The sequence below is a fragment of the Rhinatrema bivittatum genome, chromosome 8 (assembly GCF_901001135.1).
Source record: "Rhinatrema bivittatum chromosome 8, aRhiBiv1.1, whole genome shotgun sequence".
Lineage (NCBI taxonomy): Eukaryota > Metazoa > Chordata > Amphibia > Gymnophiona > Rhinatrematidae > Rhinatrema > Rhinatrema bivittatum.
Window position 1 is genome coordinate 241,505,400 of NC_042622.1, and position 18,882 is coordinate 241,524,281.

The 18,882-nt window shown below is 43.6% G+C and overlaps 2 protein-coding genes across 8 annotated transcripts in view; one reads left to right on the forward strand and one right to left on the reverse strand.

Moving 5' to 3' along the window:
* MPV17L2 (MPV17 mitochondrial inner membrane protein like 2) overlaps positions 1-2,647 on the forward strand; it is a 169,369-nt gene extending 166,722 nt beyond the window's left edge. For 3 of the 5 annotated variants that reach the window (XM_029614343.1, XM_029614342.1, XM_029614344.1), the window contains exon 7: positions 7-142. In XM_029614343.1, coding sequence (XP_029470203.1) covers positions 7-99 — 93 coding nt within the window. In that variant the 3' untranslated portion in view covers positions 100-142. Of the gene's footprint in view, positions 1-6 lie in introns of all 5 variants that reach the window. The other 2 variants (XM_029614346.1, XM_029614345.1) reach the window with 2 other exon arrangements.
* The window catches only part of RAB3A (RAB3A, member RAS oncogene family), a 136,475-nt gene that overhangs the window by 39,625 nt on the left and 77,968 nt on the right, over positions 1-18,882 (reverse strand). The gene's annotated exons all lie outside the window — the stretch shown is intronic.

The following is an 18,882-nucleotide window of genomic DNA, read 5'->3' on the forward strand; positions in this document are numbered from 1 at the left end:
CTCCAGGATGGCTGCATTCAGAGATGTCAGTTTCGCCCCTGCTGGAATCCTACAGCACTATTATTTCACTTGTTTGTTTTCCATCTTCCCAATTCCTGAATGCATCCTCTCTACCAGCTAATACACAGACCTCAGAATTTTGGATTGATTCTTCCCCTCCTTCCCACTTTTTTTTTTTAAACACACTATTGCTGTTTATCACTACTATAAAGACATGAGCAAAACTCTAAAGGAGAAATACCAGTCAGAATAGGAACATAGAGTTGCTTACCTGTAACAGGTATTCTCAGAGGACAGCAGGATGTTAGTCCTCACACAGGGGTGACATCATCAGATGGAGCCCCAACACGGAAATCTTAAGTCAAAGTTTCTAGAACTGATTTGGCTAACTGAAAATTAGAAGAAACCCAACACCTTTTACAGATAAGCAACTCTGCTTTCTCCAAGGACAAGCAGGATGTTAATGAATCCCTAGCTACAGGTGGCCGACCAATGCAAACACCCAACCAGGTGCTAACAGGCACAACAGCAGTGCTATTGGTAACAGAGGGGGAAGACAACCTGAGCCCAAACAACGGGCCCTAGGTAGGGAGAGTTGGGTTCTACACCTTAAACAGGTTCTGAAGGACAGACTGGCTGACCTGTCACATTAGATATTCCTATCCACACAATAGTGCGATGTGAATGTGTGGAGAGAACTCCATGTTGCAGCCTTGCAGATCTCCTTGGGAACTGCTCGCAAGTGGGCCACAGACACTGCCATGGCTGTGACAGAATGAGCCTTGACATGACCCCCAAGATACAGTCGCACTTGAGCATAACAGGTGATGCCATCTGCTAGCCGATTAGATCGTGTCTGTTTGTCAACAGCAACACCTAATCTATTCCTATCAAAAGAAATAAAAAGTTGGGTGGACTGTCTATGGGCTTCTGTCCACTCCAGGTAGAAGGCTAAGACTTGTTTGCAGACCAAACTGTGCAATGCTCATTCGCTTTGGTACGAATGGGGTCTGGGAAAGAATGTTGGCAGAACAAAGGACTGGATAAGATGGAAATCCGACACCTCCTTAGGCAGGAACCTAGGGTGTATACGCAAGACCACCCTGTCATGATAAAACTTAGTGTAAGGTGGATAAGTCACTAAGGCCTGGAGCTTGCTGACCCTGTGCACTGAAGTGACCACCCCCAAAAATATGATCTTCCAGATCAGGTACTTCAGATTACAGGTGTGCAGTGGCTCAAAAGGAGCTTTCAACAGCTGAGCTAACACCACATTGAAGTCCCAAGACACAGCGGGAGGCCCCACATGAAGCGCACAACTGTAGGCTGTCAGAGATAGGCATACCATCTACACCTTGGTGGTATACACCAATTGCACTGAAATGAACTCTAACAGAGTTGGGTTTTAGGCTGCTTTATGATAAGTGTAGAAGGTAATCAAGCAATTTTGGTGTGGGGTAGGAAAACAGATCTAGGGCCTTCTGCTCACAGCACACAGAAAACTTTCTCCACTTCAGTCCAGAGGACGTTCTAGTGGAAGACTTTCTAAAACCCACCAGGACTCGAGACACATCCTCAAAAATCGAGTGGTTGCAGAACTCCCATAGGAATAGAAACCAGATCTGGCTCGGCCAGTAAGCGACTATGAGGATCATAGTCCCATGTCCTCATGAAGATTCAAAAGGGTCTTCACTACTGAAGGAATTGGAGGATATGCATACAGAAAACTGTTGCCCCAATGATGCGCCAGGGCATCCAAGGCTGGTTTGCCATCTGACCTTACAGGGAGCAGAACCAAGGTACCTTCCTGTTGTAGGGAGACACAAATGGATCTACACCCAGAGGTGGAATATCCGATTCGCTACCTCCTGGTCCAGGGACCACTCATGGGATCTGAAAGCTCGACAGCCTGTCTGCTGCCACATTCTCCAGTCTGACAAGGTACCTGGCCCTGAGCACCATCCTGGAGACAGGGCCCACAACCAGATCTGGACCGCTTCCTGACACAGGAGGTACGATCTTGTGCCTCCCTGTTTGTTGACATACCACATAGCTACCTGGTTGTCGGTTTGGATCAGGACAACTTTGTAGGACAGCTGATCTCTGAAAGCCCACAGTCATACTTGCTCGCCCAGAGCTCCAGGAAATTGATTTAGCAACAGCTTACCTGGGCAGACCAGAGCCCCTGGGTACTGAGCCCATCTACAGGAGCCTCCTAGCCCAGGGTGGATGCATCTGTGGTGAGGGTAGGCGGATTTTGAAAAGAGATCCCCCATTCCAGATTTGAAAGTACCTGTCATCAGGACAACGAGTCCCAGAGAGACGGGATGACTGATGCAGTCCTGGAGGTTTTTGTTTTTTTTAAATATTTCTTTATTGAAGCAAAAAGTTTGAACAATATGACATTTTAAATCCATAAACTCTCAGAGAACAACTTTTATCCAAGTAATACAACTTGTTAAACAGAAATTTTTATGCTGCTTGATTTTTTGTAATTTCTTAAGCTCCCCCACCCATATTGCAGACTTTCCCATTCATCCATCCTCATTCATACAGCATTTTATGTTTTTAATAACTCATTAAGACCAAAAGGCTCATCTTAATTGTTCCATATGAGCATATTTCAACATTTCTAATTTCCATACAGAAAAACAAGGTAGTTCTTCATTATGCCAGCACAGCAGAATAACTTTTTTTAGCAAATTGATTGTTTGCTACCTGCAGGTAATTTGCAAATCTTCAAATATAAATAAGTCATTTTACCATTCCAAATTATAGTAGTATTCAACATAAACAGGCTGATACAGTAAAAAATGCGAGAGTGAGTGTTGAGTGCCTGCTCTCCCGACGTGCGATTCTCTAAATGAGGTGGTGCGCTAATAAGGAGGCGCTAGGGACAATAGCTCATCCCTAGCGCCTCCTTATTAGCGAATAGGTGGCTGTCAGCAGGTCCTGACAACCAACGCTCTATTTTACCGGCGTCTGTTTCCGAACCCGCAGACAGCCACGCATTAGGAAAACAGATGCTGGTAAAATTGAGTGACCGTTTTTCTAGCCTACCAAGTGGCGGGCAAATTAAAAAAAAAAAAAAGTTGGAGGGTGTACAGAAAAGCAGTATTTTTTGCTTTTCTGTACCCTTTTCTGGGTTGCTTAGAATTTAACGTGGGTCGGAAACGCACAGCCAGTTACATGGTAAACGGTGCGCTTGGCCAAGCACACCATTCTGCCTCAGCCTGTAAGTATGTTATGTATGTGTCCAAAAAGTGTCCAATTTACAACGTTCAGTGAACACATGCCAAAGATCACCTCTAGTGCTGTTATATTTCAAACAAAGATTGGACATCCATAATCTGATTTTAGCTCCTTTGGCTCTGATAGGTATAGGATTTTAAATTGTACCTCCCTCAAATTAGCTGGTTTGACAGATTTATAAAGATAAGAGAAAGCCGCCAAGATATCTTTAATATCTAGTTGCACTCCTAAATCATTTCCCCAGTGAGTAGCCAATTTAAGAACGTTAGGAATATCCCAGTCTTCTTTTAATTGGTGGAATGAACTTAGACTTTGCATGTCTGTCTGACTTAATTGTCCCAAAAAATATAGTCCCTTTTCCCTCCATTCCCTATATACTCTCTATGCCATACTACTTGGGATATTTGGATTACCCGTCAGCAAAAGGAATGGTGACAATTTTTAATCCATGGTGACATCATTTTTAATCCTCCACCACTTCCATGCCTTATGAATAGATCTAAACCAAAAATCCCACTTATTTAACATTAAGGATTGTACTTTGGGGTGATAAAATAAACTGATTGGATGCCATGGAGTAGCAAAAACCTTCAGCAGATGATCTGGATCAAATTTGGAATGTCTTGAGACCCAATCATGAACGTAACAAATTAAAGAAGCTACGTTATAAGCCCTTAAGTCAGGTAAAGCTTGACCACCCTGCTTTTTCTCCTTACACAATAAGGAATAGCTTCTTGTGCCATATAAAGGTAGTAATAGCGGACCTAAAACTTTATTTTATTTATTTAAAATCTTTTCTGTACCGTCGTTCAGTATATTACCGTCACAACGGTTTACATAGAGGCACATATAGTAAATTGTACATTTTATTTATTTGAAACTTTTTATATACCGGCATTAGTAAGCATACATCATACCGGTTCACATTGTAACTGAAAGGCTGAAATTACAATCAACGGGGAGGGGAAACAGGGAGGAATATACATAGAGCAGAGGGTAATGAAATTAAAGCAATAAAACTGTAACAGGCTATTTACAGGTCTATATATAAAGGCTTAAACAGGTTACTTACAGGAGTCTATATACAAGTAGGTTCAAATGTATCTTTCTGATTAAAGGACCCACATGGGAAGCATCTAAAGGGCATATAATATTTTTGGCAGAACAAGCATTTTGACCACTATACAATATAGGATAATCCACCCATTTAATAGCCTTTTATAAATTATCAAAGATTTTATAATATTCATTCTAGACCAATCTCCGCTGAGTGTGTTCGGTGGTGTTCTTGTAGCCACCATTGGAGTTAAGCCCGAACCTCTGCTGGTAGTTGGAGGTGAATTGAGTAGTCCTGGGACAGTTGGTTCCATCGTGACAATAGGGAGCACTGGTGCAATCGCATATGGGCCCTTGCCCACGGAATGACCTCTGGGGTTGATGTCATGAGGCTGAAGACTTGAAGGTAGTCCCATACCTTGGGGCGTGCATTGGTCATCAATTGTCGTGATTGTTCCAGTTTCCTTCTCCTCGGAGGGGGAAGGAAAACTTTGTTCTGTTTGGTGTCGAACAGGGCATGCCCCCCCCCCGGTACTTTAGTGACAGAGGGCTGTAGACCACTTTTGTTCATATTCACGACCCATCTGAGCTCCTGTAGGCTCTTGACTCTGCCGATCACCTGTCTGTGCTCTTCCAAAGGCTTTGCCCTGATCTATCAATCGCCCAGTTAGGGATGTAACAGGATCCCTTCCTTCCTCAGTATTGCTGCCACGACCACCATAATTCGGTAAAGATCCTGGGGGCGGATGCTAAACCAGAGGGTAGCGCCTAGAATTGGTAATGGTGACCCAGTATCGCAATGCGCAGATTTTCCATGTGGAAGTGTGGTATCCGTAGATGACGGATGATGTTCTTGAGATCCAAGATGGGTCGGAAGGACCCTTCCCTTCTTGGGGATGATAAAATAGATGGAATAGCACCCAGTTGTTTGCTGGGGCATGGGCACCAGAGTTATTGCCTTCAGACTGAGTAGTCTTGTTAATGTGGTTTCTACTGCCAGTCTCTTGTGGGAATGGCAGGGTGATCTCAAATTTGTCTTGATGGATGCAGCGGAATTTCAGAGAGCACCCCTCTCGAGGATGTTTAGGACCCATTTGTTCGACGTTATCTCGACTCACCTTTGGTAGAAGGGGGCAAGTCGACCCCCTATGGCTTCTTCCTGTGGATGGGTCAGTCTCTTTTCATTGTGGGGTATGGCTGGAACCTGCCCCCAGTCCTGCTCCCCTCTTGGTGTGTGTCTGTTCCGAGAGGACTGGGTCCCTCCGGAGGGGCTAGGTACCTGGAACTGTGCATTCCTGTAGGGCCTAAGTGCTACGATCCTCTGCCCTTGGTCCTTCTGGGGGAGGAACGCTGGGGTCTTTCACCTCTGTCTTCCGGTAGTCGGGACACTTGAGATTCGCCCTATTTGTTGGCTAACTTCTCCAATTTGCTGCCGAACAAGATAGATCCTTTAAGGGGATTTCTTTGCTTCAGTGTTTACTGAAGAGGATGTTGGGGAGGTACCCGTACCGGAGAAGGTTTTCATGGGTAATGATTCAGATGGACTGAACCAAATCACGGTGAACCTAGAAGATATGGTAGGCCTGATTGATAAACTGAAGAGTAGTAAATCACCTGGACCGAGTGGTATACACCCCAGAGTTCTGAAGGAACTGAAAAATGAAATTTCAGACCTATTAGTAAAAATTTGTAACCCTATTATTAAAATCATTTATTTATTTATTTATTTAGCATTTTTCTATACCGACTTTCCAATAACAAAATTATTGATCAATTCGGTTTACATTTTAAACAATAACAACAATGACAAGTAAATGTCTTACAATGAACAGGTCGAATTAACTTGGATTAAGATATAAGGGGGTAATAACATAATTAACATGAGCGGTGCCTAATATAGGCTAGAGGCTGGGTTTTAATGATAGACTGCCGAAGATAAGAGACTGCCAAAGATCATGTGATTTCTAGAGAAGATCTATATAGTTCTCTAGCGTGTTACCACTGAGGGGATATTGGCAGGGATATTTCGCAGGTTGATGTTATGGGAAAGCTTGGTTGAATAACCAAGTCTTGAGTCTTTTTTTAAATGTAGTGGAGCATTGCAGTGATCTGAGCTCTGCTGGGAGAGAGTTCCAGAGTTTAGGCCCAGCTGTGGAGAAAGCTCTTTTACTTAATGCTGATTTCATCGGTGGAATTTGAAGGTTGTTTTTGTAGGCTTGTCTCACTGGTCTGGAAGATGTGTGGAGTTGGAGAGGGAATGTGAGCTCGAGTGGTGCCAGGTTGTGTATTGCCTTGTGGGTTACTGAGAGCACTTTGAATAGTATTCTGAATTTGACGGGAAGCCAGTGTAGGCTTTTTAAGATGGGTGAGATGTGGTCTCTTTTGTTGGACTTGGTTAAGATCCTCGCTGCAGCGTTCTGCAGCATCTGTAGCGGTTTTATGGCGTTGGCAGGGAGACCCAGTAGAAGTGAGTTGCAGTAATCTATTTTCGTGAGAATGATTGCTTGTAGAACTAATCGGAAGTCTTTGAAATGTAGGAGTGGTCTCAGTCTTTTTAAAACTTGTAATTTGAAGAATCCATCCTTTACGATGTTATTTATGAGTGATCTATAATTCATTTGGTTATCAAGTATAACTCCTAGATTTCTGACTTGTGGAGTTATTGTTAATTGAGTTGACAAGATGGTACTTGGAAGTGTGTAGGTTCCGTTTTGGGAAATGAGGAGATATTCTGTTTTGTTTTGATTAAGGATCAAGTTGAGGTTGGTGAGTAAGTTGTTGATGGCTTGTTGGCAAGAGTTCCAGAAGTCCAGAGTTTTTTGGAGAGATTCAGTAATTGGAATCAGTATCTGAACATCGTCTGCATATAAGTAGTGGACGAGATTCAGGTTGATGAGGAGCTGGCAGAGTGGCAGAAGGTAAATATTGAATAAGGTTGGAGAGAGTGATGATCCTTGTGGGACTCCTAAGTTGCAGGTGACTGGTGGAGATTCTTCCTTGTTGATCTTGACCTTATACTGTCTGTTCTGTAGGAACGATTTGAACCAGTTGAGGGCCTCATCTCTGATGCCAATTTCTGCCAGGTGTTTGTGATTGACCGTGTCAAAAGCTGCTGTTAGATCTAGGAGGATGAGAAGACACGGTTGTCTGTTTTCAAGTTTAAGTAATATAGAGTCCGTTAATGAGATTAGGAGGGTTTCGGTGCTTCGAGATTGGCGGAAACCGAACTGCGATGGGGAAAGAATTTTGTGGTCGTTTAGGTATTCTGTTAGTTGTTTGTTTGCAACTCGTTCCAAGATTTTTGCGATGAAGGGTAGATTAGCTATTGGGCGAAAATTGGCTGGGTTTTCAGGAGAAAGATTAGGTTTTTTTATGAGTGGTTTTATGATTGCCATTTTTAGTGGGTCAGGTACAATCCCGTGAGAGAAGGAGCAATTTATGATTTGTGCGATGGGTTTGGATATGATTTTAGCACAAGAGATGAGGAGATTGGTGGGTATGGTATCCTGAGGGTGAGAAGAAGGTTTGAGCTTTTTTAGGATATTTTCGATCTCTAAGGATGAGGTCGGTTCGAACTCCTTAAGGCTAGCCTTTTGTGATGAGACTGCAGCTCGAGGTATTACTGGCGTAGTGTAATTATTATTGTTATTATTAATGGACTGAGTTAGTAGATTTGGTATCTTGTTTTTGAAGTAGGTTGCCAGTTCTTCTGCTTTGCTTGCTGCTTTATCATCTGATATGGATGTTGGTAGGGGTTTAGTGAGGGATGAGACCAAAGAAAAAAGCGCTCTAGGGTCGAAAATGAAGTGGTGGATTTTTTGTGAGTAAAAGTCTCTTTTTGCTTGGAGGATGGATATTCTGTAATGGTGCATCATGGTTTTGAATGCTGTGATGTTGGTGTATGTTGGGTTTTTCCGCCAGTGTTGTTCTTTTTTTCTGAGATCCTGTTTTAAGGATTTTAGTTTTGGTGTGTACCAAGGTTTTCTGTTGTCCTTGTTTGCTTGAGGAGCTTTGGTAATAGTTGGGCATGTAGTATCGGCCACTTTTTTGGTAATGTTGTTCCAGGATAAAATGGCTGAGTCCGCGTTAGTAAGGTCCAGTTGGTTAAGTTCATCCGATAGTCTGTTGCTGAGAATTTCCTGGCTGCACATTTTTTTGAATTGGATTGTGTTATTCTGCTTTTCTGGGAGTGTAGGTAGGTTTATCTTTAGTGTTGTGTTGATCAGCTTATGGTCTGACCAGGGAACTGGAAGGCATGTAGGGTGAGAGGAAAGAGTAAGTTCCTGGTTAATGAAAATGAGGTCCAACGTATGACCAGCTTTGTGGGTGGGTTCCTTAATTATTTGTTTGAAACCCATGCAGTTTAGTGTGCTTAGGAGAGTTTCACAGCTGTGAGAATGGGGAGATACATCCACATGGAGGTTGAAGTCCCCCAATAGTATCGCTGGTGTGTCGGAGTTGATGTGTTTTACTATATTTTCAATCAAAGGTGATGGATCGGTTTCGAGGTATCCTGGGGTGGCGTATGTGAGCCCGATTTGAAGGTGAGAGGATTTAAATACGGCAAATTCTAGAGAATGTGAAGATATTGAAGTTTGTAGTGACATTCCTAGTGTTTTTTTTGCTGCCAGAAGAAGACCTCCTCCTCGTTTTTTGAGTCTGGGGATTGAGAATATGTTGTACGAGTGAGTAGGGAGTTGGTTGATTGTAGCGATGTCTTCTGGTTTTAACCAGGTTTCAGTGATTGCAAATATGTCTGTGTTTGTTTCTAGCAGATAGTCATGAAGCAGGTGAGTTTTCTTAGTCAAAGACTGTGCGTTCAGCAGTGATAAGGTGAAAAGTGACAGTCCCAGTAGTTGGTTTAAAGGTGAGATGACAATAGGGATGAGTCTTTTTTGTAAAGAGTGTGGTAAGGCTTGTTTTTTTGCTGATGGTCTCTTGAGGTTGTGGATGATGGGGATGGATGAGATCGCCATGATTGGTTTCGTAACTGAGCGCTGGATGGTTGCTAGTTGAGTGAGCGCTGGATGGTTGCTAGTTGAGTGAGCGCTGGATGGTTGCTAGTTGAGTGAGCGCTGGATGGTTGCTAGTTGAGTGAGCGCTGGATGGTTGCTAGTTGAATGAGCGCTGGATGGTTGCTAGTTGAATGAGCGCTGGATGGTTGCTAGTTGAATGAGCGCTGGATGGTTGCTAGTTGAATGAGCGCTGGATGTTGCTAGTTGAGTGAGCGCTGGATGGTTGCTAGTTGAGTGAGCGCTGGGTGTTGCTAGTTGAGTGAGCGCTGGGTGTTGCTAGTTGAGTGAGCGCTGGATGGTTGCTAGTTGAATGAGCGCTGGATGGTTGCTAGTTGAATGAGCGCTGGATGGTTGCTAGTTGAATGAGCGCTGGATGGTTGCTAGTTGAATGAGCGCTGGATGTTGCTAGTTGAATGAGCGCTGGATGGTAAAGTGCAGACTGGGCACTGGGTGAGATCTGGATGGCTGCTTACTAAATGAGCGCTGCCATGGCTCACCGAGATGAGTCGGAGTAAGAATGAGTTACTGGACTTCTTTGGATAGATTTGGTTTAGGGGCCTCACAGTGCAGGCACAGGTACTGCTGTTCTAAGGCGTGTTAGAGATATTAGTCTTTTGCCTGGGAGAAATAGAGGCTGACTGCTATAGGGATAGGCCCTGGGGCACTCCAAGGGGCTACACGAAGGGGCACACAAAGGGGCAAGCCCCTTTGTCGCGCTCCTTCGGCGCGCGGCGTTCGGCGCGCGGCTGGAAATGATTTAAAACCCCTCAAGGGCTGGCTCCTATTGGAGGAGCTGTGTCGGTGGGCGGGACGTTTGTTCGCTCACCTCGGGGCCTCGCGAGAGGCTTGTCCCTGGTCCACCTCCCCTGGCCCCGATGGGCCTACGCCGATCGCGCGGGGAGGGCCGACCCGGATCGAGGGGGCAGTGCAGGGCGGCGGCGCCGGAGAGAAAGGATCGCCTGCAGTCGTTTTCGGCCCTTTAAAGGGCTCTGGGGAGGCGTCGGGGCTTCCGGGGAGGGCTTAGCTGTGCCCTTCCAAATGCGGCTGCTTTTTTATTTTTTAAATTCGCCGCGTTTTTGCAGCTGTTTTTTCCTCACCTCGGGGCCTCGCGAGAGGCTTGTCCCTGGTCCACCTCCCCTGGATTACAAATCATCCATTATACCTGAAGACTGGAGGATAGCTAATGTAACCCCGATATTTAAAAAGGGCTCCAGGGGTGATCGGGGAAGCTACAGGCTGGTTAGTCCGACCTCAGTGCCAGGAAAAATAGTGGAAAGTGTTCTAAATATCAAAATCACAGATCATATAGAAAGACATGGTTTAATGAAAAAGTCAGCATGGCTTTACCCAAGGCAAGTCTTGCCTCACAAATCTGCTTCACTTTTTTGAAGGAGTTAATAAACATGTGGATAAAGGTGAACCGGTAGATATAGTGTACTTGGATTTTCAGAAGTCATTTGACAAAGTTCATCATGAGAGTCTTCTAGGAAAAGTAAAAAGTCATAGGATAGGTGGCGATGTCCTTTCGTGGATTACAAACTGGTTAAAAGACAGGAAACAGAGAGTAGGATTAAATGGACAATTTTCTCAGTGGAAGGGAGTGGGCAGTGGAGTGCCTCAGGGATCTGTATTGGGACCCTTACTTTTCAATATATTTATAAATGATCTGGAAAGAAATACGAATGAGGTAGTCAAATTTGCAGATGATACAAAATTGTTCAGAGTAGTTAAATCACAAGCAGATTGTGATAAATTGCAGGAAGACCTTGTGAGACTGGAAAATTGGGCATCCAAATGGCAGATGAAATTTAATGTGGATAAGTGCAAGGTGATGCATATAGGGAAAAATAACCCATGCTATAGTTTCACAATGTTAGGTTGCATATTATATGCTACCACCCAAGAAAGAGATCTAGGCGTCACAGTGGATAACACATTGAAATCGTCAGTTCAGTGTGCTGCGGCAGTCAAAAAAGCAAACAGAATGTTGGGAATTATTAGAAAGGGAACGGTGAATAAAACTGAAAATGTCATAATGCCTCTGCATTGCTCCATGGTGAGACCGCACCTTGAATACTATGTACAATTCTGGTCGCCGCATCTCAAAAAAGATATAGTTGCGATGGAGAAGGTACAGAGAAGGGCAACCAAAATGATAAGGGGAATGGAACAGCTCCCCTATGAGGAAAGACTAAAGAGGTTAGGACTTTTCAGCTTGGAGAAGAGACGGCTGAGGGGGGGATATGATAGAAGTGTTTAAAATCATGAGAGGTCTAGAACAGGTAGATGTGAACCGGTTATTTACTCTTTCAGATAACTCAACGCACAATTAAACTCTGGAATTTGTTGCCAGAGGATATGGTTAGTGCAGTTAGTATAGCTGTGTTTAAAAAAAAAGATTGGATAAGTTCTTGGAGGAGAAGTCCATTACATGCTATTAATTAAGTTGACTTAGAAAATAGCCACTGCTATTACTAGCATCAATAGTGTGGGATAGACTTAGTTTTTGGGTACTTGCCAGGTTCTTTTGGCCTGGATTGGCCACTGTTGGAAACAGGATGCTGGGCTTGATGAGCTCCTTGGCCGCAAGTTCCAGGGGGTACATGGGTTCCAGGGGGTATAGTGCTTCCAAGGACCGCCCCCCGGGGCCTTCCATGCCAGGTCAAACAGTTCCTGGATGGCTTCCAACATAGGAAAGTAGCATGAGGCCTTACGAGGGGACACCAAGATAGATTTTCTCTTTGGTTCTGCCATAGGGTCAGTGTTCGGAATGCCCCTCGTCTACGGAGTCTGAGAAACGAGGTTCGGTATGGTTCCATTCCTTGAGGGATTGTTGCCAGAGGATGTGGTTAGTGCAGTTAATATAGCTTTGTTTAAAAAAGGATTGGATAAGTTCTTGGAGGAGAAGTCCATTACCTGCTATTAAGTTCACTTAGAGAATAGCCACTGCCATTAGCAATGGTTACATGGAATAGACTTAGTTTTTGGGTACTTGCCAGGTTCTTATGGCCTGGATTGGCCACTGTTGGAAACAGGATGCTGGGCTTGATGGACCCTTGGTCTGATCCAGTATGGCATTTTCTTATGTTCTTATGATCTCTCCTTCTTCCAGGGAGTCACTCATCACACTGAGATGTCTGGTTCTTGGTTAGATGAGGCCTGTCTCGAGGCATCCGAGTAGTGCCGGGAGGATCTTGTGCTTCCGGCCTGGGTTGAGCCTGGTGCGCAGCGGGGCTGGTTGTAGCCCTTTGAGGAATTCCACCCAGGAGAAGGTCCCTGTGTCCATGTTGACTCCAGGGGTGGAGTAGGGGCCCCAGAGGTGTCCTCCTGTGGGGAGACCGTGTCAAGGTACGTAGGTCTGGGGAGCAATCATCAGTAGTTCCAGACCCCTCAGACAGTGGGAGTCAGTTCCCTCTGGGTTCTTCGTACTGCGGGCACAGGCAGGACTTCAATTCAGTCTGCGTGGCTCTTATTTGGCAGGCTGTGCAAGGAGAGGGCCTTCCGGCCTTCTTAGACGCCGGTGCTATTGAATAAATGTATAGGCGCATAAGTTACACTGTGTGTGAGAATTTGTGCGCGGCCGTAGCTATGCGCATGATGAGTATTTGTGTGCGGCCGTAGCTATGTGCCTATAGTGCGCTCAGGTGTGCGCGGCTCCGAGTTGTGCACACCGCTGCGTGCGACTCTATGGGATGCGCACAAGTTATGCGCATCAGCCGTCGGAAGATCCTGCGAGTACTGCCGATGGGAAGGAAAGATGGCACCAACGACCACCACATGTATGATGGCACCCCCAAGGGCCTCCACATGTGTGGACCCTTGCACTGGATCGGGGCCTAGCGTAGCCTATCCAAGGCTGCTCAACCCGATCGGTGTTCCCTTTTTTTTTTTTTTTTTTTTTTAAACTTGCTGGAAGCAGAGTCAGTACGGCGATCCGAGTTCTGGAGACCGGAGACCTGAATTTAAAGTTTCCTTCTTACCTGGTCTCGTTGCTTACCGCTTGTGCATCGGACGGTCTCCAGCTGCGGCGGGGGAGGGTTTTACCTTCACTGCCGCGCTCGGATGTGCATCCGCTGCCTTTCAGCCACTCTGGGGGCTAATTCCATGCCAGGACCAAGGCACACCTCTGAGGGATATCGGAGATCACCTCAGGCATTCTCAACTGGGGGAGGGACCCTTAGGTTTCACCGCAGGAGAACGGGGCTCGATCTTCTTAAAGGTAAATTTCTCTCTTTTTTTGCTGTAGATTTCTCTCTCTTTGCTGTAATTGCTAACACTATTCTAGTGTGTGGAATAGTGTCCGCATCTGCTAAGGAGACTGAGAAATACTGAAGAGTTAAGCTTACTGCATGGGTATATATAGAGTGACGTCAGCTTTGAAATCTGACTCAGTCTCCCATCTACTATCAAGAGAACACAATACCCATTGGGCCTGAGTCCATCTGGCTACACGCTAGGAAATAAGCATTTTGACCACTGTACACTGTTCATAACGATATAGGATAATCCACACATTTAATAGCCTTTTACAAATTAAAGATTTTATAATAATCATTCTATACCAATCTTCCGCTGAGTGTATTAACCAGATACCCAGCTGTTTCAGGGCAAATATTCCATTTAAATGGAAAATGCTGTTGCCAGATATATTTTATTTTTTTTATCATTTGTCTTTTATTATCCAATAGAACAAAATACAGATGATTTAAACATTTGGTACATGGATAACTTTTCCATTATTAACAGAACTAGTAAAAGAAATAAAAAGAAAAACTTAGCGGTCATGGGTACAATCTCAGCATATAGTTATAAGAAAGAAGGTTCAGCAGGTCATGGTCGGAATGTTTAGATTCCCCAGATCAGGAGCAAACAGACTCATCCCATTCCAGTTCACTGGGGCTGGATAACGGGTCTCTGCTTGGGGACCTAATGTGCAACTGCCCAACCTCCCTAGGGTTGATTAATATGGGCCCGTCTCCAGCCCTGGTAGGGCTGGAGACGGGCCCATATTGCAGAAAACTTTTGCTGATTCCTACGTTTTTGTGCCGTCCATTTGTACAGGTCTTGCATTTGATCTAACTTCTGAATAAGCATATGTAATATGGGAGTACTGTCACTCTTCCATTTTGTCGCTATGATGCATCTAGATGCAATAAAAATCTGCTGCATAAGCAACCATTCCAGGCGGCAGGTGGTGGACGGAACGCTAAGCAGCACTTGCTCGGGAGTGAGGGGTATGGGAACCTTCTTCAGATATATTTTAAAGAGGACAATATAGGAAAGGCTTCTGATTTATCAGTTTATTTTTAAACCAGAAAAAGATCTAAATTGCTGAATAATTTGGATTATAGAAGCTAAACAAGATTCTGGGTTGCCTAAAAATAGAAGCATGTAGTCCGTGAACAGACTTAAGTTTTAACTTTTTGTTTCTCACTTCAATGCCCTGAAAGATCTGCAATTCCCTCAATTTAATAGGCAAGGTTTCCAAGGACATTACATATAGTAAAGGAAAGAGGACAACCTTGATGGATGCCACGTGTAATTGAACATTTTTGCGATACAATTCCATTTACTTGAATATGAGCCCAGGGGGCCATGTAATAATAATTTTACACAGCTTAGGAAAACATCAGCAAATCCATATTTTTCAAGTATCTGCCACAAACAGGACCAAGCGACTCAGTCAAAAGCTTTTTCGGAGTCTAAGCTAACATACATACTAGTACAGTTTTGCAGCTTGTTGCTCTGTAAGGCTAATATGGCCTTCAAAATGTTTGTAGAGTAGTTACGAACTTTAATAAATCCAGTTTGAGCAGAATTTATTAATCGTATTCCTCCTAATCTATAGGCCAACACGGCTGCTAGTATGTTATAGTTAAGGAGTGAAATTGGACAGTAAGATTCAGGAAGTAATGTGTCTTTACCAGGTTTCAGTAATATTATACTGGCCAAATTATGCCCTGTCTCAAAAGATCCTCGTTCACATGCACATGAGTACATTTCCCTCAGAGGGGTGACAACAGATGTATTTAATGTTTTATAAAATTCGGGCCCAAATCCATCTGGGCCTGAAAGGCTTACCCAGTTTTAACAGCCTTAACACTTAGTATTTCAGCATCTTATATGGGTCTTTTTAAAGCTGTCTTTGAATCTTTTGTTATTTTATAACTTCTTGAAAAATGAAACAAACTCCTGTAATATGTCCTCTGGGTGGGTAACTGTAGTATTTTTAGTTTGGTTCTAATTTTTCATTATAGTTTTTCGGGATCTGGATTCTTTAAACAAATTTGCTAAAAGTTTCCCAGCCTTATGTCCCCACTGGAATAGTTTATGTTGATGATAAAGCAAATTACTTTTTACCTTGTTGTCCAATACTTCCTTCTTCCTTTTATTTTCCTAAGTAAGATCTCGTATGTGAGTTCTGCCAATTTTAGATAGTGCTAATACTCCCCCCTCAGTAAGAGATAATGTCCTCGAATGACAGCTTTGGCAGCATTCCAGTATGTTAACGCATTTATCTCTGGTGAAGCATCGTCAGTGCTATATTCTTTCCACTTCTCAACCAAGAGCTTTTTATAAGTATAGTTCCAGAGGTAATCTCCAAGCCATTTTACTCACCTTGGCATCTGCAAATTTTTAGAGAAAATAAAATCACCGAATGATCAGAATAGGATACATTTTGCATCTTACTTATTTTATCAAACCAATTTCAGGAACTAAGAAATAATCCAGCCTGGAATAAATATGGTGGGCATTAGAGTAAAAAGAAAAATCTGAATTCCCAGTGTGAGACAAATGCCAGGCATCTATTAACCCTAATTCTTGTGCCAGAAAACCAATTCCAATTTCTTTTTGTTTTTTTCTAGGTTGTTTGGCTGACTTACAATCTATCAGTGATACTGAAATCAACTCCCATGATGCAGATATATTCATTCCATTGTAATATATTAGCTACTAAAGTGGAGAAAAAAACAAACCTATGAGAATACTGGTTGGAGCAATACATTTACTAACATAAACTTAACCCATCTAGCAATCTTAGTACAATACAACACCAGCTAGTGACAGCTGTAAATTGATGCTCCTGAAAAAACGGCAAAGGTTTACTAATTAATATTGCTACCCCTCTTTGTCCGGAAGAAAGAGACGAAAAATAGCATTGTCTCACCCATTCTCAGTTTCACATGCTCTGTGCCTACCAAATGCATTTCTTGAAGAAAAACTGTCTGATCCCATCTTTTTAAGCCCCATTAACTCTTTTTTGCATTTGATTGGTGAGTGCAGACCATCTACATTCAAGAATCTAAAATGTACTAATACCATACAGGCCGATGCAGTACAGTGCGCTCAGGCCTAGCGCACTGTTAGCCCCCGGTTGGACGCGCGTTTTCCACGCGCTATTTTTAGCCCTTATATAGTAAGGGGTAATAGCGCGTGGAAAGCACGCGGCCAACCGCCCCCCCTGAAACTAACAGTGCCCGCAACATGCAACTGCATGTTGCGGGCACTGTTAGTTATTCCCGCGCGATACAGGAAGCAAAATGTGCAGCCAAGCCGCACATTTTACTTTCAGAAATTAACGCCTGCCTTTAATTTTGGCCCGTACCGGGAAAGTTTACAGAAAAGCAGAAAAAAAACTGCTTTTCTGCACACCCTCCGACTTAATATCATAGCGATATTAAGTCTGAGGCCCCCCCCCCAAAAAAAAATTTTTTTTAATCTGCCCGCGGGTTGGAAGACTGGCACTCAATTTTGCCGTTTTCCAAACCCATGGCTGTCAGCGGGTTCGAGAACAGACGCCGGTAAAATTGAGCGTCGGCTGTCAAGCCTGCTGACAGCCGCCGCTTCTGTCAAAAAGGAGGCGCTAGGAACGCACTAGTGTCCCTAGCGCCTCCTTTTACCGTGGGCCCTCATGTGCATATTTTTTCCTTTCTGAATCGCGTGCCCAGGAGAGTGGCCTGGGTGCGCGCCGAGAGAGCGGGCGCTCGCCGGCTCCCGCGGGTTTTTCTTTATCGGCTAGATAGTAAATCTACAATATAAGTGTAAGCAAAGATCTTGTAATTAGGTAGGCAGGGGCCCCCCCCAGCTCAGATCCCCCACCTCCTTATTTCTGCACTCTGAAAATGTCATCCTTGAGTGTGGAAATAGGTACTAAGATATCCATGAGTACAAAGAATGTATCAATCCATACCTTGTGCACACATTCATACAAGCATTCCAAAGAAATAAGTCCCTCTCTCCATTATTCCAGTCCCTGTCGTCCATCTCCAGGTCCAGGCGGGTGGTCAGTCCTCAAAGCCTTGGTGTCAGCGAGCACTAACCCCATGCCAATACCAGAGATCTCCAGGATCCAGCAAAGTGAAGATCTTAATTGGGTGCTGCAGTTTGTCTGCCTTCAGCCTCAATACTCCACAGTAAGTATCTTCCTTGTTAGTGACACAGTATTAAAGTGTGACCATGTTAAGCAACAAGCTTCCCCGTCAACATAATGAAAAACTGCAGTCATCAACATCTGATTCCAAAAATAAGAAATTTCCTGATTCTTTTTCCAGTTTGCAAAAAGTTAGTTCAAGAGAACCATTTGTCTAATTTTCAAACCAGGAACGAGTTTCCATTTAGGCACCAATATGTTCATTTTTCCAATTGCCCTAAGACATTTTTTGCTTCTTTTCCCATGGAGACTGTTTTTGACTCTCCATTAGGATACATTTTTAGCCGAGCTGGGAACTGTAGCGAGAACTTTACAACTTTTTTATATAGTTGAGTGCAATAGGTCATAATCGCTTTTCTGGCCACCATAATCTGTTTCAAAAAATCTAGGAATATTAAAATCTTGTTATCGTAAAGAAGTCCCTGTTTTTTCTAAAAGCTGTGAGGATTTTCTCTTTTTCACTGTAGTTTATGAATTTTACTGTTTGTCTAGGTTTAGCACCAGGTTTGCCCATAGAGCCTACTCGGTGTGCCCTTTTCACCAAATTCTTTTTTCCTGCACACTCATACTTAACACCCCAGGCAGCCATACTTAACAGAAATTTAGCAGACCATCATTTTGGAGTTGTTCAGATACTCCCTACTAGACAAAGATTACTTCTCCTATTTCTGTTTTCCAATTTGTCAATTTTTTCAGATAAATTGTCATTTTGATCTTTCAACTCTGCCATAGACTCATCCATACTTTCAAACGGACTTCATGCACGTTAACTTTTTCACTGACCCTAGCGATAGTTGCACTAGGATTCAAATTTTTCTTTTAATTCATCCACCGATGACTGAAGTTTCCTGAGTTGATCAGTGATAGCAGCACTAACTACTTTAGTGAGATTTCTGATTCTAGCTTCAGGTAGCCCTTCTGAGTTAACAGATCTGCCTGGCACTATTTTGTCATCATTTACAGGCCCTAGTTTCTCCGTGCCTGTTCTCTTCGTGGGGATAGGCATATCGTCATTTAATCTAAACACAAAATTGTCCATGTATTCACAAGCTGCAGGCGATAAGAATCTTCTTTTGTATGCTGGAAATTGAGTGGAAGAAAACAAACAGCCTTTCTTTCTTTGTTGGA